The sequence below is a fragment of the Hylobates moloch genome, unplaced genomic scaffold (assembly GCF_009828535.3).
Source record: "Hylobates moloch isolate HMO894 unplaced genomic scaffold, HMol_V3 SCAFFOLD_11, whole genome shotgun sequence".
Classification (NCBI taxonomy): Eukaryota; Metazoa; Chordata; class Mammalia; order Primates; family Hylobatidae; genus Hylobates; species Hylobates moloch.
The window spans coordinates 95,504,617-95,526,781 of record NW_026652286.1 but is presented as its reverse complement, the minus strand read 5'-3'; the positions used below and the strand labels follow the sequence as shown (position 1 = coordinate 95,526,781).

Sequence of the window (22,165 nt, the reverse complement as noted above, 5' to 3'; positions counted from 1 at the left end):
AAAGAAATGCTGGAAGGTGATCTTTTTATAGTTCATAAGCGTAATGACTGGGTGTTGATGTGCGTGTTTGAGATGTGCCACCCTTGAATCTTGTTACGATGTCGGTATATTACCCACCTGACATGAAAAGAAAAAAAAGAAATGCTGGAAACAAATAAGAGTGGTTTCTTGTGGCAGGTGTGGGGACAACAGGGCGGATGAGCACAGAGGGAAGGGCAAACTTGTGTGTAAACCTTCCTATCATTTTGTTCTTTGAACCATGAGCATGTTTCCTATTAAATGATAAAATTCAGTGCAAATATATTCTATAGAAAAATGAAACAAGGGGCCAGGCGCGGTGGCTCACGCCTGTAATCTCAGCACTTTGGGAGGCTGAGGTGGGTGAATCATGAGGTCAGGAGTTCGAGACCAGCCTAGCCAACATGGTAAAACCCCGTCTCTACTAAAGATACAAAAAATTGGCCGGCGTGGTGGTGCATGCCTGTAATCCCAGCTACTCAGGAGGCAGAGGCAGGAGAATCGCTTGAACCCAGGAAGCGGAGGTTGCAGTGAGCCAAGACTGAGCCACTGCACTCCAGCCTGGGCAACAGAGTGAGACTCTGTCTCAAAAAAATAAAACTAAAAATAGAAAAGAAAAATGAAACAAGCAATGGAGCCCCACTTTTCCTCCTGAGTAGGCTACGTTTGCAGGGAATCCAGTACAGCATGCTCCTCCAACACTGTCTAAAGATGAGCTATGGAGAGGCTCTTCTCCGAGGTCCCCTGAACATCGTGGGCAGAATCAGCACCACATTTTCCAAACCCTTGCCTCCTGACCACGGGTGAGGTTGGGCCCTCTCTGAAATGGTAGATACCTTACACTCACATTTAACAAGGGTGAGGTACTCAAGTCATTGAGTTTGTTTCTTTTCTTTTCTTCTTCTCTCTCTCTTTTTTTTTTTGTTTATGGTGCTATGCTCATCACAGCAACCACAGTGATTTTATTAAAATCCAAATTTGAGGCTGGGTGCGGTGGCTCACACCTGTAATCCCAGCACTTTGGGAGGCCAAGGTGGATGGATTACCTGAGGTCAGGATTTCGAGACCAGCCTGGCCAACATGGTGAAACCCTGTCTCTACTAAAATTATAAAAATTAGCTGGGCATGGTGACGGGTGCCTGTAATCCCAGCTACTCGGGAGGCTGAGGCAGGAGAACGGATTGAACCGGGGTGGGGGGAGTGTTGGGGGGTGGTGGGAGGTTGCAGTGAGCTGAGATCATGCTACTGCACTCCAGCCTGGGGGAAAGAGCAAGACTCTGTCTCAAAAAGAAATAAATAAATAAAATAACATACAAATTTGAGCCTGTTCTTCGAACACTCCCAGTGAGTCCCAAGTGCCTTTCCTCCACGCAAAGTCCTCATCCCTTGGCATGGGGCTTATGATTCTTAGGATGGCGCTCACTGGACTCTCCACTTCACCTCCCACTTCCTTTTCATGCAGCATATTCCCCACTTTCTGTCATTTCCTGCACATGCTGGAGTTGTCATGCCTCTGTGGCCCTGTGTGTGCTGTTGCCTTTCTCTGGAATGCCATTCCCCTTTCCCCCATCTGGTGAATTGCTAATGACATTTTAAGATCAAATGCTACTACCTCCTCTAAGAAGCCAGCTCAGGCCTGGCCCAGCCCATCCATGGCACACAGCTGGCCGCTCCTCTGTGTCCCCACAGTCCTCTGATTGTTCCTCTATTACAGCATTTCCCATGTCAACAGCAACTTTACATGGCAGTGGTCTGTTTTCATGCCTGTCCTCAGTAAACTGTGAACTCCTGCAAGGTGGGCCCCTGGTGGTTGCCTCTATGCCCTCTATGCCATAGTGGTGGACCCAGAATATGATGTTTGTCAAACAACAGTGAAGCTAGCACTTATGCCGCAACTTCTATGTGCCTGCCCTGATTCTAAGCATTCCACACGTAATAATTCATCTGCTCCTCGCCAAAACCTGAAGAAGTAGCTACCAGTGTCATCATGATCTTACCGATAAGTACACCGAGGCACAGTGACAATTACAAAGCTAGTAAGTGGCAAAGCCAGATATGGAATCCAGGAAGTCTGTCTCCAGAGCTTAGGCTCTTAACTACTACGTAATAATATCTATCAACAGATGAATGAATGAAATAACCAGAAATCAAACTCCCATTCCTAAGGCAAAGGTCCTCCAGGTTCCAATTTCTAAAATCCCAAGAATAGCTACCACACTGGGAATCTGGGATGAGGGGACAACCTAGCAAAGTCCACATAAGCATTTCAACTCCGGGAGCTCCCGATGACACAGAACCAGCTAGGACAAAAGAGCCCTGCTCTCAAGTTACTTTTACACGCTGACATAGCCTCACCCAGAAGCACCAGCAAATCCACTCAAAGTTTCCCATAGCCACCCCCAGGGCCACCCTGCCTCCTTCCTTAAATTACAATGAAACTTGAGATTTTTGAGGTTTCTTCATGATGATCTAGCTCCAAAACACAATGCACATGGAAACAGGAAAGGTTTACCACTAACTCTCTAAGCCACCGGCCTGTGGTTTCTACCCTGTGCTCTTTGGGACTCTTTCTTGGAACTGGGCTGAAACGTCCCTTGGTCCTGCCTGCCACTGTTGTCTAATGGGCCCAGATAACTGACAAGGATGGATACTTTGAGACACTTGCCTGGGGCCTGCCTTTCCACCACCTTCTCCAAATCTGCTTAGAGCTGCTCGCAGAGAAGAACAGATCAATCTGGCCTTTTGCTGGTGAGCAAAGCAGAGTATGAGAAGAAACCAACACCCCCGGGGCAACGGGTAGATGGGAGAATGCGTCTCCAAGGGAGATTACGGTGGAAATGAAATCAGGGTTCGAGACAAAGGCTTTAGGCTGGAGACTTGGCTCTACTATTCACTAACTTAAGGACTTAGGTTACTTACCATATTTGAGTCACATCTGCAAAGGAGGTTAACGGCTTCCTCATGTGTTGTGATGAACAAATGGAATATTATACACAAAAGGGCTTTGTAATCTAAACAGTGGTTTCCAAGCCTGGTTAATTGTCAGAATTGCCAAAGGATTTTTTTTTAAATTACAGATTTCTGATCCTCTTAAGCCTACTGAATTAAAATTGCCAGGAGGAGCCCAGGAATCTGTATTTTCAGAAACTTTCTGGGAGCTTCTAAGCATAACGACAACTCTAAAGCTCTGTGCAAAGGCTGGCAGTATTATAGCCCCATGGTGAAAGAAATACCAGGTCTGAATATTATGCTTAAAGGGTAAGCCCCTAGAGTTGTCAGACTTTCATGTGAAGAATTTCTAAGGAATGTGACTTCACTATGGATATTCAGAAAAGAAGCCCAATTCTCTACCAAGCTGGAGCTTAGAGACCAAAGAAGTCAGGAAGGGCAGTTTTCTCCTTGGATATCTAGACGGTTCCTTCTGCCACTGAGCATTCTCCTAGACAAAGAACAGTCTCAAAATATCCAGAGACACACAGACATTTCCCATCTCTCTCAGTATCTGGCAGAAGCAGGAGAACCAGAAAAAACATGTTGCAAGTTAGAAATGGACCCATGCAGCAAAAGACAATCTTCAAGTGTTTGAGACCAGTACTTGGGTTCCTGGAGTGCAGGAGAGAACCAGGACACCTATCAGTAATTAGGAGAGGCAGAATGTTTAAGTGAAAGTCTTGCAAGGCGAGGAAGCAAGAGAGCATGAGGGCGGAGCTCTAGGTCCCACTGGGCCATCCACCAAGGGCAGCCTTCAGCTGGTCACTACCCACTCTGTGTCCTCTGTCTTCATCTGTAAAATGTGATACAACTTGTCTACTGCAGGAAGCTTTGTGAGCTTCAAACAAAATAACAGATGCAAAAGGTTGCAGGGCCCTGGGAGAGGGCAAATACCATGTGATGTCTTTATTCTTCAAAAGTATGATGACTAATGCATTATACCACACATGTGAACATTCTCCCAAGAATTAAAAAGTCCGTATAACTGTTCATCCAATAAAGTGTCTTCTATGAATGTCATTCTTTGACTCCTTAAGAAAAATAAGCCTCTCTCTGCTAAGAGGCATCCCCAAAGAACAGAGTAGCATGTTTCTAAATTTCACCCAATAGCAGTGAAATGCATTAACGGATTTGCCGATAAGCTACTAAGCCTAAGAGGTTATGTCAGGAGACTTGGAAAAGAAGGGTTAAAAGTGAGCACCCTCACTAGGGTAAAAAGGAAAGATCCTGGAAGGCTTTTGGAAACCACTAAGTAACAAATGTAGCTCCCACCTCCCACCCACGCACCACTGGAAATAACTTTAAATAATGCATCTGAGAATGTCTGCAGAACAGGCAGTCTGGATTAAGGACTTTTAAAGGGATGGTGTTTGAACAAGGATTCTTTCAGGGAAACCATCTTGAGAATTACTGAACTCTCAGGCAAGCTCACCCTGACAAATATCCTTAAGCAAGCTTTGAGCTAGAGCTGAAATCCTGGTATGGTAAATATCATCATATGGGAAAGCAATTTATAGCAAAAAAGATTTAGTGGTCCTCCCGGCCACCACATTCCCACTCCCACCCCCAGTAGTGTTGTGGAAGATTTGCTTACTCTAAGTGAACAGAATTCCATAAAGAGCTTGGCTGGTCATTCAGAATCTGTTGTAGAAACTGACCTAGAGTCATTCATTCTTTTTTTTTTTTTTTTTTTTTGAGACGCAGTCTTGCTCTGTTGCCCAGACTGGAGTGCAGTGGCGTGATCTCGGCTCACTGCAAACCTCCGCCACCCGGGTTCAAGCGATTCTCCTGACTCAGCCTCCAGAGTAGCTGGGACTACAGGCACACGCCACCACGCCTGGCTAATTTTTTGTATTTTTAGTAGAGACGGGGTTTCACCGTATGAGCCAGGATGGTCTCCATCTCCTGACCTTGTGATCTGCCCACCTTGGCCTCCCAAAGTGCTTGGATTACAGGCGTGAGCCACCGTGACTGGCCGAGTCAGTCATTCTTTTAACATCTACTATATGTCAGACATTTTTCTAGCCTTGGGGATATAGCAGAGAAAAAAAAAATACAAAGATTTTTGACCTCATGCAGTTTATATTCTAGGGGAGAGGACAGTTATAGTAAGCGTTTTGGAAAAAATAAGGCAGGGAAGGGTGGGAAGGGATTCCTATTTTGCATGGAAAGATTAGATAAAGGTAATGAATGAGTCACGGAGGGAGAGCTCTGTGGATAGCTGTGTGAAGAGCCTTCTTGGAAGAGCAAGCACAAAGGCCCCAGGCAGTGGTGTGTGTAGTGTATTCAAGGAACAAAGAATAGACCATGTGGCTTCAGCTGAGTGGGCAAGGAGGAGCATGCTAGGAAATAGATTCAGAGAGGTAGCAAGGGAACACCCGAGAGACAGGAAGGCTTTAGATTTAACTTTGTGATACAGAGAACGTTGGGGCATTTTGAGCAGTGGAGTGATTCCATCTGCCTTGCACTTTGAAAGGATCTCCTGGCCGGGCGCGGTGGCTCACGCTTGTAATCCCAGCACTTTGGGAGGCTGAGGCGGGTGGATCACGAGGTCAGGAGATCCAGACCATCCTGGCTAACATGGTGAAACCTCGTCTCTACTAAAAATACAAAAAAATTAGCCAGGCGTGGTGGCAGGCGCCTGTAGTCCCAGCTACTTGAGAGGCTGAGGCAGGAGAATGGCGTAAACCTGGGAGGCAGAGCTTGCAGTGAGCCAAGATCGCACCACTGCACTCTAGCCTGGGCGACAGCGCGAGACTCCGTCTCAAAAAAAAAGAAAAAGGATCTCCAGCTATTCTGATGAGAAGAGACTATAGGAAAGCAAAAGCCAAAACAGGGAGACCAGGTTGGAGGCAATTGCAATAACACAAGCAAGAGAGAATGCCAGGGATTTGGATCTGTGGAAGCAGCGAAGCTGACAGATTCACTGATGGACTGGATGAGGGAAAAAGTGAGGCGCTAAGGGTGACTCCAAGGCATTAGAATGAACATTTGGAAGAAAGAGTTACCCTGCCTGGAGATGACAAGACTGTGGGAGGACCCATGTTTGAGATGCCTATTTGACATCCACAGGAGATGTTGAGTACGGCGTCTGGAAAATGGGAGAGAGGACTGGGTGGGGGATGTAAGTGCAGGAGTTGTCAGCATATGGATAGTACATAAAGCCAGGAGTTTGGAGACTACTGTGGGGGTGAGTTTAGACAAAGGAGAGAAGGGGTCCGTGGTTTTCAGCTGAGGGCTCTCCAATATTTATAGGTGAGGAGATGAGGAAGCCAGCCAAGGAGTTGGAGCAGAAGCAGGCACTGCAGTAGGAGGACCAAGAGAGAAGAAACTCCTAGAAGCCAAGGGTCTTTAAGGAAGCATTGAGAGAGGACTGATCGCCTGCATCCAATGCTGCTGATGGAGGATGGAATTGCTCATAATATATGGCACTACTGTGGCCATTAGTGACCTTGGTGACAGCAGCTTTGGGGGGCAGCACGAGACAAGCCTGATTGAAATAAGTTTAAGAGAAAAGAGGAGGACAGGAAGTGGAAACAGCCAGTAGAGACAACTTGTTTGAGAAGTGTTACTGTTCAAGAATCTCATTTAACACGTTAGGTTTTGCAAGAAGAGAAACAGATGAAATGATCTTTCCAGCTACTAAGGCTGATTATTACTACCTTTGCTGGGAGGCTCCTTGACCTATGTGATGGGATACATAGATGCCTGGTTCTGATGAACTCATGATGTGAACCACAGGTTTTTCCCTCTCAGAGACTTATTTTAAGGAGGATGAAGGGGAAAAGACAAGGAGAGAGTGACAAAAGAAAGGGACAAGAAAAATTGTAAGAAAGACTTTTAAAGAGTTTCAAGCCATGTTAAGTTTCCTAAACTATTTCTTTTGCATTGCAAACATCACTAACATAACTCCCAAATTTCCTGGTTAAATTTAGCACAGATGTAAAATTTTGAGCACTGGTGGACATGGGTGTCTAAACCAATCATCTGATGAGGAAATTGAAGCCTAGAGAAGGGAATTGACTTCTGGGCACTCCCAATTATTAGCCGTGTAGACAAGTTACTTTTAACCTCAGCGTGTTAGTTAATCCATCTGTAAAATGGCAGTGTAAGAATACTCATCACCAATCTAACGTAATCATGCTTAGATTGTTAGAACAGCAGCTAGCACATGGTAATACTCAATAAGTGTTATTTATTTATTTTTGAGAGACGGTCTCACTCTGTCTCCCAGGCTGGAGTGCAGTGGATCAATCATGGCTCACTACAGCCCCAGCCTCCTGAGCTCTGGTGGTCCTCCTGCCTCAGCCTCCCAGGTTGCTGGGACTACAGGCATGTAGCAAAATGCCCAGCAATTTTTTGTATTTTTAGGTGAGACGGTGTTTCAACATGTTGCCCAGGCTGGATTATTCTTTATTTCTGTTGCCCAAGTCACGTGGAGGAATTGTGTCAGATTGGAGTAAGAAGAGGATGATTCTACCTTATCCCTCCCGCCACAAAACACACACATGCGCTATGAGTTAGCTTTTCATTTCTGACCCTCTAATATCCCTTTTTTTGGGCTCCAATCAAAAAGACTTTTCTTTATTCCATACTATTAATATAAAAAGTACTATAATTGAGGTGCTGCTGGGTGCAATGTTAGTTTGCTTTTACATATGTCATCATACTTAATCCTCACACAATCCTAACTGTCCCACTTTTCCCCCTAAATATCCCATTTGATGGATCAAGAGGCCAGTGCTCAAAGGTTAAATAACTCAGTCACACAGCTGGAGATGGCAGATACAAACCTGGAGTCTGTGAGACTCCACATCCTCTCACAAGTCTGCCCAATAATATAACACTAGTACCCAATGCCATGCACTGACTTAGTGACTTACAAGGAATCTGAGGCTCTAGGGCTGGCTCTATGTTAAGTAGTTTTAGAACAAGAAATGCTTCATCCGAAATGTATTTTAAACATTAGACTAGTAGGTATGCATCCACTTTCTTGGATGTGTTTAAAACTTGGGTGAGGCCGGGCATGGTGGCTCACACCTGTAATCCCAGCACTTTGGGAGGCCGAGGTGGGAGGATCACTTGAGTTTAGGAGTTCGAGGCCTGCCTGGCCAACGTGGTGAAACCCTGTCTCTACTACTAAAAATACAAAAATTAGCCAGACTTGGTAGCGGGTGCGTGTAATCCCAGCTACCTGGGAGACTAAGGCAGGAAAATTGCTTGAACCCAGGAGGCGAAGGTTACAGTGAGCCAAGATGGCGCCACTGCACTCCAGTCTGGGTGACAGAGTGAGACTGGTGACAGAGTGAGACTTGTCTCAAAAAAAGAAAAAAAAAAGGAAGAAAGAAACTTGGGTGAGGAATCCACGTACAGTTGAATTTATTCTCAACAGGCAAGGACTGGCCTAGTGTCATGGGGGGTGGGGGACAGTAGGGGAAGGGAACAGGAAGTCATTTGTTGGTGGTTGACCAGGCCCCCTGTGACTTCTCAGAGTTGTAGAACTGCCACCAACAGTCACAGCAGTTCCTGGAGAACAACGAGAAACTTGGGGTCAGCCAGAAGGCACCTGTGGTGATATCACGAGGTACAGCGGTGGAAAATATACACTTTCTAAGGGGCTGTTTCCCCACTTTGCTGAACACAGGGTACCAGAGAAACTAATTATAGCCACTGAGGGCGATTGACATTTACAAGTATCCGTGCTGTGTGCAGTGCTTCTCCCTCTACTGATCTGCGGCCACAGCCACACCTAATGCATGTGGTGGAGGCCACAGGATCCAGGCAGCCTGGGTGTGACAAGGACACCCTCCTCCCTACCCCTTCTTACTGCCAGGAAATCTCTCACACTACTGCAGGTCTGATATATTCTGATGTGATTATCTCCTCCGACTGTGGGGTAGCATCACTTCCCCAGGGGCAGAGAGGGAACCTGGCCCTTCTGCTATGGGTTAGTCCAGGAAGTGGCAGTTCTTAGGACAGGCAATGAGGATTTGGAAGGAAGGCCTTAGGGGGGAGAAGAGAGAATCTCCATGTCTCTGGGCCTTGCTTTCTTATGCTAGTACTCCTGGGAGTCTGGCAAAACTTGAGGACTTTTCTGGGAGCTAGAGGACAGGGGTCTCTGTCATACAGTGGTAGCTTTGAGGGAACACCCTGAGAATGGGCTGGTCCTAAGCGTAGTCCTGAACCTGAGCTGCTAGTAAAGTCTTGTTCAGTTTGTTACATCTTGGCCTCAGCTGTGCTATGGGAAATCAAGGCATCAATCTGTGTGACTACTCGGACAGGACGGGAGAAGGGGAGATGAGGCTATAATCGTCATGATTCCATCTACCGTCTCCAAATTATGAGGCTAGAAGAGCCATGGCCAACAGCTTCTACTGGGAGGAAAGGCAAGGCTTTTGTCTCTCTCTTCCTTCCAGCAAAGCTTTCTGGGGCTCCCCTCTTTAGCCTGGTCTGGTGTTCAAGATTCAGAAAACTGAACTGGACTCCTTAGACAGGAATTTTACAGAACTGGGTGACACTGTGGTTGCATTACCTGCCCTCAGGTGGAGAGAGGATATGTCTGCAACCCAAATCTCCTTACAGAGCAGTGCAGACTGAAAGCTCTGAGCAAGGTCTCCCACAGGCAACCTCGCCTCGGGAGGTGAAAGGACATCCTGATGTCCCAAGCCTCTGGGTGGAGAGCGATTCCCCATGCAAGAGGCCACACAAGGGATATGAGAAGGGCAGAGATGAAAAGCTAACTCTCAGCACATGTGTGTGTTTTGTGGAGGGAGGGATAAGGTAGAATCGACCTCTTTCTACTCCAATCTGACACAATTCCTCCATGTGACTTGGGCAATAGAAATAAAAAATAACCCAGCCTGGGCAACATGGCAAAACACCATCTCTACTAAAAATGCAAAAAAATTAGCTGGGCATTGTGTTACATGCCTGTAGTCCCAGCAACCTGGGAGGCTGAGGCAGAAGGACCACATGAGCTCAGGACGCTGGGGCTGCAGTGAGTCATGATTGAGCCAATGCACTCCAGTCTGGGCAACAGAGTGAGACCCTGTCTCAGAGCTCTCCTCTGCAGCTGAGATCCCTCTTCCTCTCGGGGTTCTCACCAGCCCCAGCTTGCTGCTACTACCGTGCAGTTTTTCTGCCCCCACAGAGGGACACTGCATCACGATCAGGAAATTCCACCTCCTCGTCCTCTCTCCACAGTCCCTGCTGCCTCTAATCCAATACTGGAAAGAGAAAGCTGAAACAGGGACAAGGAAAGGAAGCATTTGAATCTCCTGTTTCTGGAGCATTTTCAAATGACAGGAAAATGTAATTTTGACTACAATTCAAGAGGTTGAACACCATGACCCTCTAGTCCTTGGGGGAGGGGTGCTGCCTCTGTCAGCAAATAGTGGCAAAGCCAGGGGGCCATGGTGGAGGCTGGAGACCTCTCTCTTTGTGGTTACAGAACCTGGCAATGGCTGGGAAGCCATATGTTGTGTTCTGAGACTCAAGCATAAACTTCTGCTGGATGTTTGGATTTTGGTTTTTTAATTATCCCCTGTTTTGAGAGAGAAAAAAGGGGTGTGTGTCTATGTGTGCTTTGAAGGAAGTAGGGGAACAGATGGGTGGAGAGAATAGAAAGAGGAGAGGAGCCATCATTACTGGACTTTCAGATCCGTGTTTCTCCAGCAGTTTCTGCTGTGTCTCTTTGGTGACAGATCGGGTAAATGGCCCTAAAAGATGATAGCTATGCCGAAGCTACAGCAGCCTCAGAGGTTCTATTGATTCAGAAGCTTTCTGGATTGTCTCTGCCGTAGCATATGCACCACCTCATTCTTAACAGACACTGACAGCAGCGCTACAACTGTTTTGAAGGAGGCAACTTTCCCTTGACGGCAGCAATGCAAGGTCTGTCCAGACCATGAAGTCCCACCTCAACCGCCAATCAATAATAAGACATGATATCTTAAGTGTTATTTAAATACTAAGCACTGTGTCAGCATTTAACATTTATCTCAGCTGGGCACAGTGGCTCACGCCTGTAATCTCAGCACTTTGGGAGGCCGAGGCGGGCAGATCACAAGGTCAGGAGATCGAGGCCATCCTGGCTAACACGGTGAAACCCTGTCTCTACTAAAAATACAAAAAATTAGCCGGGCGTGGTGGCGGGCGCCTGTAGTCCCAGCTACTTGGGAGGCTGAGGCAGGAGAATGGCGTGAACCTGGGAGGCGGAGCTTGCAGTGAGCCGAGATCCTGCCACTGCACTCCAGCCCAGGTGACAGAGCGAGACTCCATCTCAAAAAACAAGAACAACAACGAAAAATTTATTTCATTTAGTCTTCAGAACAACTCTATGACATAGGTACTATAATTGCACTCACTTTACAGATGAGCAAAGGAGAAGGTAAATACTTTGTACAAGGTTATGCAGATAATGAGTGCGTCCCGGGCTCAGACACAGGCTTGCTAGACACCTCTGTTCTTCAACACCATCCTACCCTGCCTTCCCATCATCTGCTGACATTGTTTCACTCTGTGTGAAGATGGAAAGAGGAAGCGCATTTGTAAAGTGTTCAGGCTTAATTCTCACCATCAGTATCTTCAGTTTTACTGATGAGGAAACTGAGGGTCACAAGTTATGAAGCAATCTGTCCAAAGTCACACGACCGTGAAGCAGCAGAACCAGGAGTCAGAACCAGGACTGAGTTCAATCCTTCACTCTCTCCATTTTACCCCGCTGCCTCTGGGCCAAATACCTGGAAAAAGAGGTCTGCCTCTCACTTGCTTCAGGTTTTAAAGTAAAGGCAGAAGAAGAAGTTCAGAAGGTGTTCTTCTTCAGTGTCCCCTAAATATGAGATTTTGGGAAAGGCTTGACCCTAAGTGCCAATAGGTAGCAATTTCAGGAAGGCTGATTTAGAGAGAATTGGATGGCCTTGTAAGGTGGTGAGCTCCCCGAGAACGGAGGAGTTCAAGCACAGTCTTGATGACTGTGGCAACACTGTAGACAGCAATTGTTGTTTTGGCTGTCCAGTATCTAAGCACTCTTCTTATTTAGGGGAATCCCAATATGAGCAAAGGGGGAGCCCCGCTAAAGAAGCTGATGGGGCAGATGTTCTCTCTTTCAGCTTCCTGACAGATGATGGCCAGCATATGACTTAGATGAAGGCAATCAACTACTCCCGTGAAAGACTTTGGAACCTCAAGTGACCAAGAGTGGAGAGGTCATGGCAAGTGTCTGCAGCAGTGTCCTTGACTCCTGCCTGTTTCCAGAGTCTGATCATCCATGCCCCTGATCAGTTCTGTGAGCCACCTAAACTCATTTCCTGCTTAAGTTATCCAGAGGTGGTTTCTAACCTGGATATAAACATCTGATGGAAGGCTGCACTGGATGAGGTCACAAAGCCAGCTGCATATCTGAATTACTGGTGGAGTTCAGTAAAAATAAAGATTCCCATGTTCCCCAAGACCTACTGATCAGAATTTTCAGGGATGACCCTGAACATTCATATATTTTTTTTGAGACGGAGTCTCACTTTGTTGCCCAGGCTGGAGATGATTGACATGTGGCCAGATTTGGGAGTGGTTGAGATAAATAAACTTTAGGGCCCCCAAAATAAAATATTATGGTTTAAAAAAAAACTCTTACCAAGAATTTGGCCATGGCTCTCAGAAAAATGCAAGATGCCTATAGTTTCTTTATAATTGCTAACATGAAGCTTATCTTTTTGGGAAAATCACATACACCCCTAAGAGGCTAAAGCTATGATATATCTTCTATTTCCATAGGATATTCCTTTCAAGGGCTTTTGCATCTACAGATCTATTATCACAGCTGATGTAACTTTCCACCTTCCTCAGGTGGGTGAGATCCATGATTTCACATGCATTTGTCTGGTGCCGCAGAGTCAGCTGACCACATGGCTTTTTACTTCCCAAACCAAAGCCTCTCTTCGTCCTGTGGCTGTTCTTGGGATCTACAGTGCACCTCCTGTGTGCCCTAAAGAAAGCTTCATCCCATGTGAGCCTCAACTCCTCTGTGTGAAAATGAGGAACACTGGGCCGGGTGCGGTGGCTCACGCCTGTAATCCCAGCACTTTGGGAGGCCAAAGCAGGCAGATCACGAGGTCAGGAGATCAGGACCATCCTGGCTAACACGGTGAAACCCCGTCTCTACTAAAAATACAAAAAATTAGCCAGGAGTGGTGGCGGGCGCCTGTAGTCCCAGCTACTTGGGAGGCTGAGGCAGGAGAATGGCGTGAACCTGGGAGGCCGAGCTTGCAGTGAGCCCAGATCGTGCCACTGCACTCCAGCCTGGGCGACAGAGCGAGACTCCGTCTCACAAAAAAAAAAAAAAAAGAAAGAAAGAAAATGAGGAACACTAATACCAAGCTACTTTGTCTAGTCTCGGGGCACAAGAAAAACAAACACGGGCTGAGAGATTGGCAAGTCAGTCTCCAAGTTGTGGTCACAAAGCCTCGGAAAGTAGGCCTTTCAGAGAAGAAAGATGAGGCTGGGTGCAGTCCGGGCGCGGTAGCTCATACCTGTAATCCCAGCACTTTGGGAGGCTGAGGCGGACGGATCACCTGAGGTCAGGAGTTTGAGACCATCCTGTCCAACATGGTGCAATCCCATCTCTACTAAAAATACAAAAATTAGCCGGGCTTGGTAGCATGTGCCTGTAATCCCAGCTACTTGGGAGGCTGAGACAGAAGAATCGCTGGAACCCAGGGGGCTGAGGTTGCAGTGAGCCGAGATCATGCCACTATACTGAAGCCTGGGCAACAGAGCGAGATCCATCTCAAAACAAACAAACAAACAAACAAACAAACAAAAAAAACAGAGAAGAAAGATGAATGTCCAGTCAACTTCCTGGGGCTCAGCTCAGAGATGTACATCCCTGTACCACTATTCCTCATTCATCCAGGAGCAAAATCCTCACTTCTCCTGCAAACATAACTGCTGTTAAGAAGGTGCACTTGGTAGTGGAGTTCTATATACTTCAGGGCATTTGCTTTTGTTTGTGCAACACCACGGGTAGGAAGGTACCTGTGAAACCCATGGAGTTCTCCTCTTGCCTCCCAGCTAGTCAGGGCTGTTGGGTACTTTCTGGGGTGGAAATTCCCTAGCTTCCCTTGGTGACCCTCCTGGTGCTCAACAAGGATGCAGAATGTGAGGGAAAAAGAGCGAGCACCAATGGGACCCTGGCTTACGCCTATTACTCAGGGCCAGGATGGAAGGAAGCATGAGAGCCCCTGGGTCCATTTGGGCTGCTGAGAAAGCCCCTCTCGTGTGACATGCGTCCCCCACCAAGGAAGCATCCAAGTCCACCCTGGGTGTGTATCTACCCAAGCAGCTCCTTAGGAAAGTCAGCAGACCTCCCACCTCCTCATGCTGGAGCTTCATGTCAGCTACCGCCCTCCAGAGGACTTTGAGGACAATCTGGCCATCTGGTTTCTGTACAATCTGCATCCGTATAGTGCTCATAAACTTATCTTCCAGCTCGTTCAAAATGTACACAGCTGAATTCTACTGCTGACTTTGGCACTTGCTCCTGGTATCTGAGAACAGATTCAATTAAAAAGGAAATAACAGATGCTGCAAATCACTCCCTCATTTTCAGAGAAGTTTCCCCCCCCTCCAGTGCCCTGAATTACTTGATGATGAACAGCAATGCAGTAAAAAAAAAAAAAAATGCAGCTGGCATGACAACTTCCAACTTGGCTTCAAACCAAGGGGAAGCTGCGGGCTGTCCTTTCTAGATAGTCTTTATGCCCGGCACATTCCTTTGTTTGGTATGGGTATTATTGTGTAGAGAACTTGGCTGGAGGTAGAGGGATAGAAAAAATGAACCCTGGGGTTCTTTTAGCCTTAAGATTCTTTGCTATTACTCACTCATCCTCACAGTATCTTTGTGAGGGGTGTATGCGGTCAGTGGGACATCGAAGGCAGGATTAGTATTCCCATTTTAGAGATGGAAAAACACAGGCCCAAGGACAGCAGGTTATTTGCAAACTCCAGTAAAGGAAATTGGTTCTATCAGAACCTGTGCCCGTTAAACAGAATGAGGTAGTAATGAGGCCAAAGCCAGGCTGAAGTGCCCGGGGGCATGCTCAGGAGATTTGGAGGCATACACACACTCCCAGCACAGGTCCCTGCAAGGCACTTAAAGGCTGCCAGCGCCCGGCCTTCCTCGGCTCCATTCAGGCCCGCTTATCACATCCTGCCCTGTGCTCAGCTTCACTCTGCCTGAGTCTTGTGAGCCTCCCTTGGACTCAGGGGTGACCATCTTGTTATTGATGACTTGTGATGGGACCCACATGGCTGGAGAGTGAGGAAAGAAAAATGGAAGGGAAGAGATGCATTTTGAATAGGATCTAATTACCTCTCCTCTCTTTCCCTAAGCACTAAAATGATTACAAATTCCAAGGTTTGGACAGGAGATGGGGGACCCCCAAAAATGTCTGCTACGGAGATTTTGGGAGCCTGGGACTGCAAGATTGGGAGCTCCCTTGCCAGAGTGTATAAAGAGGAAGGGTGGGGGCTCTCTTCTGGAGAATTAACCGAGGAGATTCTGCCTGGACACTGAAGCACAAAGTCAGGAGAGCCCGGCTTCCTTCCATGAATCTCGTTTCCAACAGTCCTCAGAGAACAGGGCTCCCACACTTCCTAACCCATTGACTTTGCTGGGACCTTATTTTCTGAAACAAGAGTCAAGACCAGTGTTTCATCTATGGCCTGTAAATGAAAAGGGATGATTTGAAAATTATGGTTATCCCTGAAAATCCAGGGTATATGCCTTGATGTTCCCATGGCTGCTCCACCATCTCCACCCCCACCACCCTGCCCCCAGGACAAAGCCTACCCACCTGGGGTTCCTCTCCTTATGGAATGAGAGTGCAAAAGCTCTAGGGAAGTGGTATGCAGCATGGGCTTTCTGTGTTCCCATTGCCTACCAATTCTACATGCCCCGTCCCCCTCCCTGATTCTCCCCAGCAGGCCCTTTTGGGGCAGCTTCCACCCCCTATACTACTTCTACTTTGGTGCCTTTATTTGTCCATTTTTGGCTACATTAGCATTAGCTATGATTTAACAAGATCACATGCTTCTGGAGGCAGAGGTTGAGGATACCACGACCAGACGGATGAACGTTTGACTTCCGGCTCTGCCACTTTTCAGGTTGGGGAGATCATGTCCCTAAGCCTTCTTTTCAAGAAATGGGATGAGACTGGACCTGCCTTGCAGAGTGGTTGTGATGATACAGAGATAATGTGTGCAGACGGCAGCACAGTTTCTGGCATATAATAAGCGTGCACAACAATGGTGGCCCCACCATCTCTCCAACTACCAGCACACTCTGGGACTTGCTCTTTCTCCTCCTCCTAAACGCCTTTCCTAAACTGCATTTACCTCTGTCTTCTAACTGTACTTCTGTTGGCCTTATCTTTCTTCTGTTGTGAGAACCTGGAAGCTAGACCATGTTGTTTATTATGATTATCTTAAATCCATGACTGAGAATACTTTTTTTTTTTTTTTTTTTTGAGACAGAGTCTCACTCTGTCGCCCAGGCTGGAGTGCAGTGTTATGACCTCAGCTCACTGTAGCCTCTGCCTCCTGGGTTCAAGCAATTCTCCTGCCTCAGCCTCCCAACTAGCTAGGATTATAGGTGCCCGCCACCATGCCTGGCTAATTTTTGTAATTGTAGTGGAGATGGGGTTTCACCATGTTGGCCAGGCGGTCTCGAACTCCTGGCCTCAAGGGATCTGCCTGCCTCAGCCTCCCAAAGTGCTGGGATTACAGGCGTGACCCACAGCCCCTGGCCTCGAGAATGCTCTTTTGATCTAGGCAAATGAATGAACTAACAAATGAACAAACACATAAACCAAAAACAGGTTAGAGCTCTAGTTTTTGAGACTGTGTGATAATCTCTTCCAGATCTCTAGGAGAAAAGGCTAGGTGGGGACTCAAATTCTTCCCTTGCAAAAGCCTTAGATTAGATAATTCCACCCAGGATGTCAGGAATGCTTGATGACTTGGAGCATTTCTGCTGATCGTAGGCCTACACCCAGAAAGAGTTAACCAGCAGCTGCTGGGTTTATTTTCATTCTCTTTAATAAGGGAATCAAAGCGGCAGGACACAAACACGCTGAATCTCTAATCACTCCAACACCCACACATGTTCCCCATCCCCTTCTGATTTAGTAAAGTCAAAGCTCGCTTACCACGCAATACATTTGACTGGCTTCTACAGTGGCTCACTTGTAAGTGATGAAATCTCAGCTTTTCCCCCAAACCTTTATTCCTGAAAGCCCATCATTACCAAATTCTTCCCTGGAATAGATATTGGTATTGCCCTCTTGCTGCAGCCTCTTTTACAATGTAGACATGAAGGTGGGGCTGGGGATGGGAAAGTGAAGACTTCTAGGTCTCTAATAACATAGTTTGTTTTGAGACAGGGTCTCGCCTTGCTCTGTCACCCGGGATGGAGTGCAGTGGTGTGATCATGGCTCATTGCAGCCTTGCCAGGCTCAAGTGATTCACCCATTTCAGCCTCCTGAGGAGCTGGGACCACAGGCATGTGCCACCACACCCAGCTAATTTTTGTATTTTTTGTAGAGACAGTGTTTCACCATGTTGCCCAGGCTGGTCTCGAACTCCTGGGCTCAAGCCGTCTGCCAGCCTCAGCCTCCCAAAGTGCTAGGGTTACAGGCATGTACCACCATACCTGGCCATGAATGAGTTTATCATGTTTAAGTTGGCTGGGTTCTGCATTAAGGGGAGGTGATGAGAAATGACCATGTACTGAACACTGGCTAGATACATTATATACATGTTCTCATTTCTCAATAACTGTGACAGAAGGATTATTATACGCTTTTGGCTGGTGAGAAAAATTGAAACCTAAAATGGGAACTTGCCCCATATTACATGGCTCCTGGAAGACAGAGCCAAGACTCATGCCAACATCATACTTAGAGATGCCTGACTCCAAAACCTGCGTGAATCTTTTTGAGGGATACAAGTGAATGGTGCTGTCTATTTGGCAACAAAACTTTTTGGAAGAATGAATGAATAGATAGGTTACCAAAAGCTAAACAAGAAGGCCGGGCACAGTGACTCACACCTGTAATCCCAGCACTTTGGGAGGCCGAGATGGGCGGATCACTTGAGGTCAGGAGTTCAAGACCAGCCTGGCCAACATGGTGAAACCCCGTTTCCACTAATAATACAAAAAAATTAGCTGGGTGTGGTGGTACACGCCTGTAATCCCAGCTACTCGGGAGGCTGAGGCAGGAGAATTGCTTGAACCTGGGAGGTGGAGGTTGCAGTGAGCTGAGATTGCGCCATTGCACTCCAGCCTGGGTGACAAGAGTGAAACACCGTCTCAAAAAAAAAAAAAAAAAGCCAAAGTTCAAAATGACTTAGCAAAACTTCTTGGAGAATAGTCAGCATCTCACCTCTGAGGACCAATCCCTCCTAGCCTGTCTTCTCTAGCATGTTGAAGATGGCGAGAACCTGCTCTTAATTCCTTTCCTTTGGACACTGAGTCTCCAAAGAGTAAGTGGCTTGGAACTAAAGCTCGGTGTGTTTCCTAGTATTATGATGTCAGAAGAGACAGCCAAAGAAGAACTCTATCGTAGTATTCAGGCATCATAAATTATACATTAGAGGCCAGGTGCAGTGGGTTCATGCCTGTAATCCCAGCATTTTGGGAGGCTGAGGCGGGCGGATCATTTGAGGTCAGGAGTTCGAGACCAGCCTGGCCAATATGGTGAAACTCCATCTCTGCCAAAAATACAAAAATTAGCTGGGTGTGGCGGCGCGTACCTGTAATCTCAGCTACTCGGCTGTGGCAGAAGAATTGCTTGAACACAGGAGGCGGAGGTTGCAGTGAGCCAAGATTGCTCAACTGCACTCCAGCCTGGGTAACAGAGCGAGACTCCATCTCAAAAATAAAAATAAATAAAAATAAAAATTATCTATTAGATTAGCTGTTTATTGCTACTGGAAGAGACAAATGAGACAATAGCCTTTAACTGCAACCTGAGATTTAGGATGCTTATTCATTCAGCAAATATATATTTACCAGGCATTGTGCTTAGTAATGACAAAAAATAAATAATGAAAAGATAAGCTGTCAGAAACCTCACAGCTTAGTGAGAAAAAAGGCTCATTCAAATAATTGTCTTTTATCATGGCAAGTGCTAAGCAAAGTACAAACAAGGTGCTTGGGCAGCCCAGAGGAGGAAGAGGCAAATTTGTTCTCTTGCAAGGAGTAGAAGAGGCGCCACGCAGAGAAGGCACACGCTAGGAAAAGGTTACCACTCCCCGTCAGAAGCAAGAGGAAAATACTGGAAAAGCCTGCAGAGTAGGGTTGTAGCCTGTTCTTCTGGGACAGGAGAGTGTCATTTGCCTAATGGCTTCCAAGAAAGTAAGTAGGTCAGCTGGTCCCAGATACTTGGATTTTATGGGCCAATGTCCTTTGAAGAACAGGGGTCTATGGGGTAGGCGGGGGTGGATTGTGTGGATTTAATGTTTAATTTTCTCCAGCAAAAATCTGCATCTGAAATCCCCATGATCAATTACCACCATCAGTTCATAAAAGTAAGGATGTTTTAATCACAAAAAAAGTAGAAAGGGTACCAACTCAGAATAAAAGGAATTTCCTTCTAAGGAAGATCATCTACCAGTCTTCCACTGGCATTCTTTTTTACTTGACTCATTTCATTGTGGACTAATGACAACAGAATTTAGGTCCAAAGTCAGGACTGAAGAATGTAGCCCATTAACCCAGACAGATTTAGAGACAAACAATTTTCTTTTACCTAGAATGGTGCAATCTTCTGCCATATAAACATGCTAATCTACAGAAATGTGCAGCTGAAATTCTCCATCTTATATTCCCTTTTCAGTATGTGACTGCATACATATATGTTTCTTCTTGATATTCCTAGCCAAGGATTTCTATAACTATCCATCTACATAGTTCCTCTAAAAGCCTACAAGTCCACTCCTTGTTAGATTCCAACATCAGGAGATCAGCAAGCCTCAAACTCATCATTCTAAAGGCTATCCTTGAGCCCTTCCACAGACACCCTCAGAAAATCAGCAACTCCCTAAAAGAATCTCGTATCTAGGCTACTGGAGTAAAATGCAGAACGTACACTCTCTAGCTTAACAACACAAGTTGTTAGCAACAAAGCCATTTCTCCAGACCTTTATGGGAGGAACCTCCCCACGGATGGCCAGATGTGCAAACAAGACCTTTGAGTGCCTTTCAGAGCTTGGATTATAGAAGCCGGCAAAAGTGTATAGCAATGGAGAGAGATTCTTCCAAATAAGCCACACTTTCTAAAGTCCCAAGCCGTAGATCTGAATCTAGGGGTGGCATTAAGAATTAGAGTTCTGTGGCGCATGCCTGTAATCTCAGCTACTTGGGAGGCTGAGGCAGAAGAATCGCTTGAACCTGGGAGGCGAAGGTTGCAGTGAGCTGAGATCGCACAACTGCACTCTAGTCTGGGCAACAAGAGTGAAACTCCATCTCAAAAAATAAAAGAAAAAAAAGAAAGAAAAGAATTAGAGCTTTGGTAAATAAAGAAGGAATGTTTTTGGCTTCTCTCTTCATGATGAACATTTTGAGCCCTTCAGAATGGACTTGAGGTGGCCTGAGAGCTGGACCCAGGCAGCCCCCACGTGTGTCCCAGTGCCTCCGTGTGACTCGTGGAGTGGATGCCACACCTGTGATCACAGAAGTCCAGCCTGGTCAACGGCTTTCCTCACAAAAGAAGGGCATCAGCCCCCTGCGGATTGAGTTAGTCAGAGCAAGGGTGGAACGAAGTCCTGTGATAAAGTTGAACGAAGATGGGAGGACAGCAAATCCATTGGCAGCCATTTTCTTTCTACTCTCAAAGCCCCTCAGCCTCCCTATTAACTACATGAGGTGGTAGATGGCAGTGGATGCCCCCATGAGTTGGTGAGATTTAAGGTCCCTGGTGAGGAAGCCCAGAAGCCACAAGTACATTTGTGACGGTAGCGCCTGGGGAAATAGTCCTCCTTCATTAGGGCTAGAGAGCAGGCCTTGCTTCAACAACTTCTGTGAGACACTGTCATGGCGTGTAAAGGGAAGGCTGGCCCTCGGGCAATGGGTAGTGGATTCTTGGATTGACTGTCAGTAATGGAGGGATTTTAGATTTTTTTATTTTTTTCATTTTTTTTTTTTTTTAATATTTTTCGAGACAGAGTCTCGCTCTGTCGCCCAGGCTGGAGGGTAGTGGTGCGATCTCGGCTCACTGCAACCTCTGCCTCCCAGGTTCAAGCGATTCTCCTGCCTCAGCCTCCTGACTAGCTGGGATTACAGGCACATGCTACCACACCCGGCTAATTTTTGTATTTTTAGCAGAGATGGTTTTCACCATGTTGGCCAGACTGGTCTCAAACTCCTCACCTCAAATGATCCGCCCGCCTCAGCCTTCCAAAGTGCTGGGATTACAGGCATGAGCCACCGCTCCCAGCCAGGATTTTAGATTTAGCTGCAACCTCAAAGCTCTGGGACTCATGAGACCGGCTGGCAGCTAGGAGGGCAAACTGTGTCCACAGGGATAGTTTCTCTCTGTGCAGAGCCAAGGCCCAAACATATTATGTTGGCCAGGTTAGTGCCTGCTCCCTCCCATAGTTACAGTAACTAGGCTTAGAGCCTGAAAACAAATCCTTCTTTAACCATAGGTCTTTTTATCAGAGTGACCTTCTTTTCTTCTAAACCCCCAAATAAGGAAAACATAAGACAATTGCCTATTTTCACCCAATGCCACTTCGAGAAAGTGCGGCCCTTAAAGAAACCCCATAATAAAGTTTTCTATAAAAAAAAAAAATTGACGGGGCACGGTGGTCATGCCTGTAATCCCAGCATTTTGGGAGGCCGAGGAGGGCAGATCACTTGAGGTCAGGAGTTCAAGACCAGCCTAGCCAACATGATGAAACGCTGTCTCTACTAAAAATACAAAAACTAGCCAGGCATGGTGGTGCGTGCAATAATTAGCTGGGCGTGGTGGCACATGCCTGTAGTCCCAGCTACTCGGGAGGCTGAGGCAGGAGAATCGCTTGAACTTGGGAGGCAGAAGTTGCAGTGAGCCGAGATCGCGCCACTACACTCCAGCCTAGACGACAGAGTGAGACT

The 22,165-nt window shown here is 46.7% G+C and overlaps 1 protein-coding gene and 1 non-coding gene across 6 annotated transcripts in view; one reads left to right on the top strand and one right to left on the bottom strand.

Annotated features, from left to right (window-relative positions):
* UBASH3B (ubiquitin associated and SH3 domain containing B) overlaps positions 1-22,165 on the bottom strand; it is a 156,269-nt gene that overhangs the window by 88,677 nt on the left and 45,427 nt on the right. Inside the window, exons 1-2 of one of the 5 annotated variants that reach the window (XM_058446727.1) lie at positions 18,450-20,415; positions 14,377-14,552 (exon numbers count right to left, since the gene is read on the bottom strand). The exons of 2 other annotated variants lie outside the window; for them this stretch is intronic. In XM_058446727.1, the coding sequence (XP_058302710.1) occupies positions 14,377-14,384 (8 nt within the window). In that variant the 5' untranslated portion in view covers positions 14,385-14,552; positions 18,450-20,415. Of the gene's footprint in view, positions 1-14,376; positions 15,913-18,449; positions 20,416-22,165 lie in introns of those variants that run through there. 2 more of the 5 variants (XM_058446729.1, XM_058446726.1) reach the window with 2 other exon arrangements.
* LOC116477578 (small nucleolar RNA U13) lies at positions 20-123 on the top strand. Its single transcript, XR_004250542.1, has one exon. It is a non-coding gene; the product is annotated as a small nucleolar RNA U13 (small nucleolar RNA).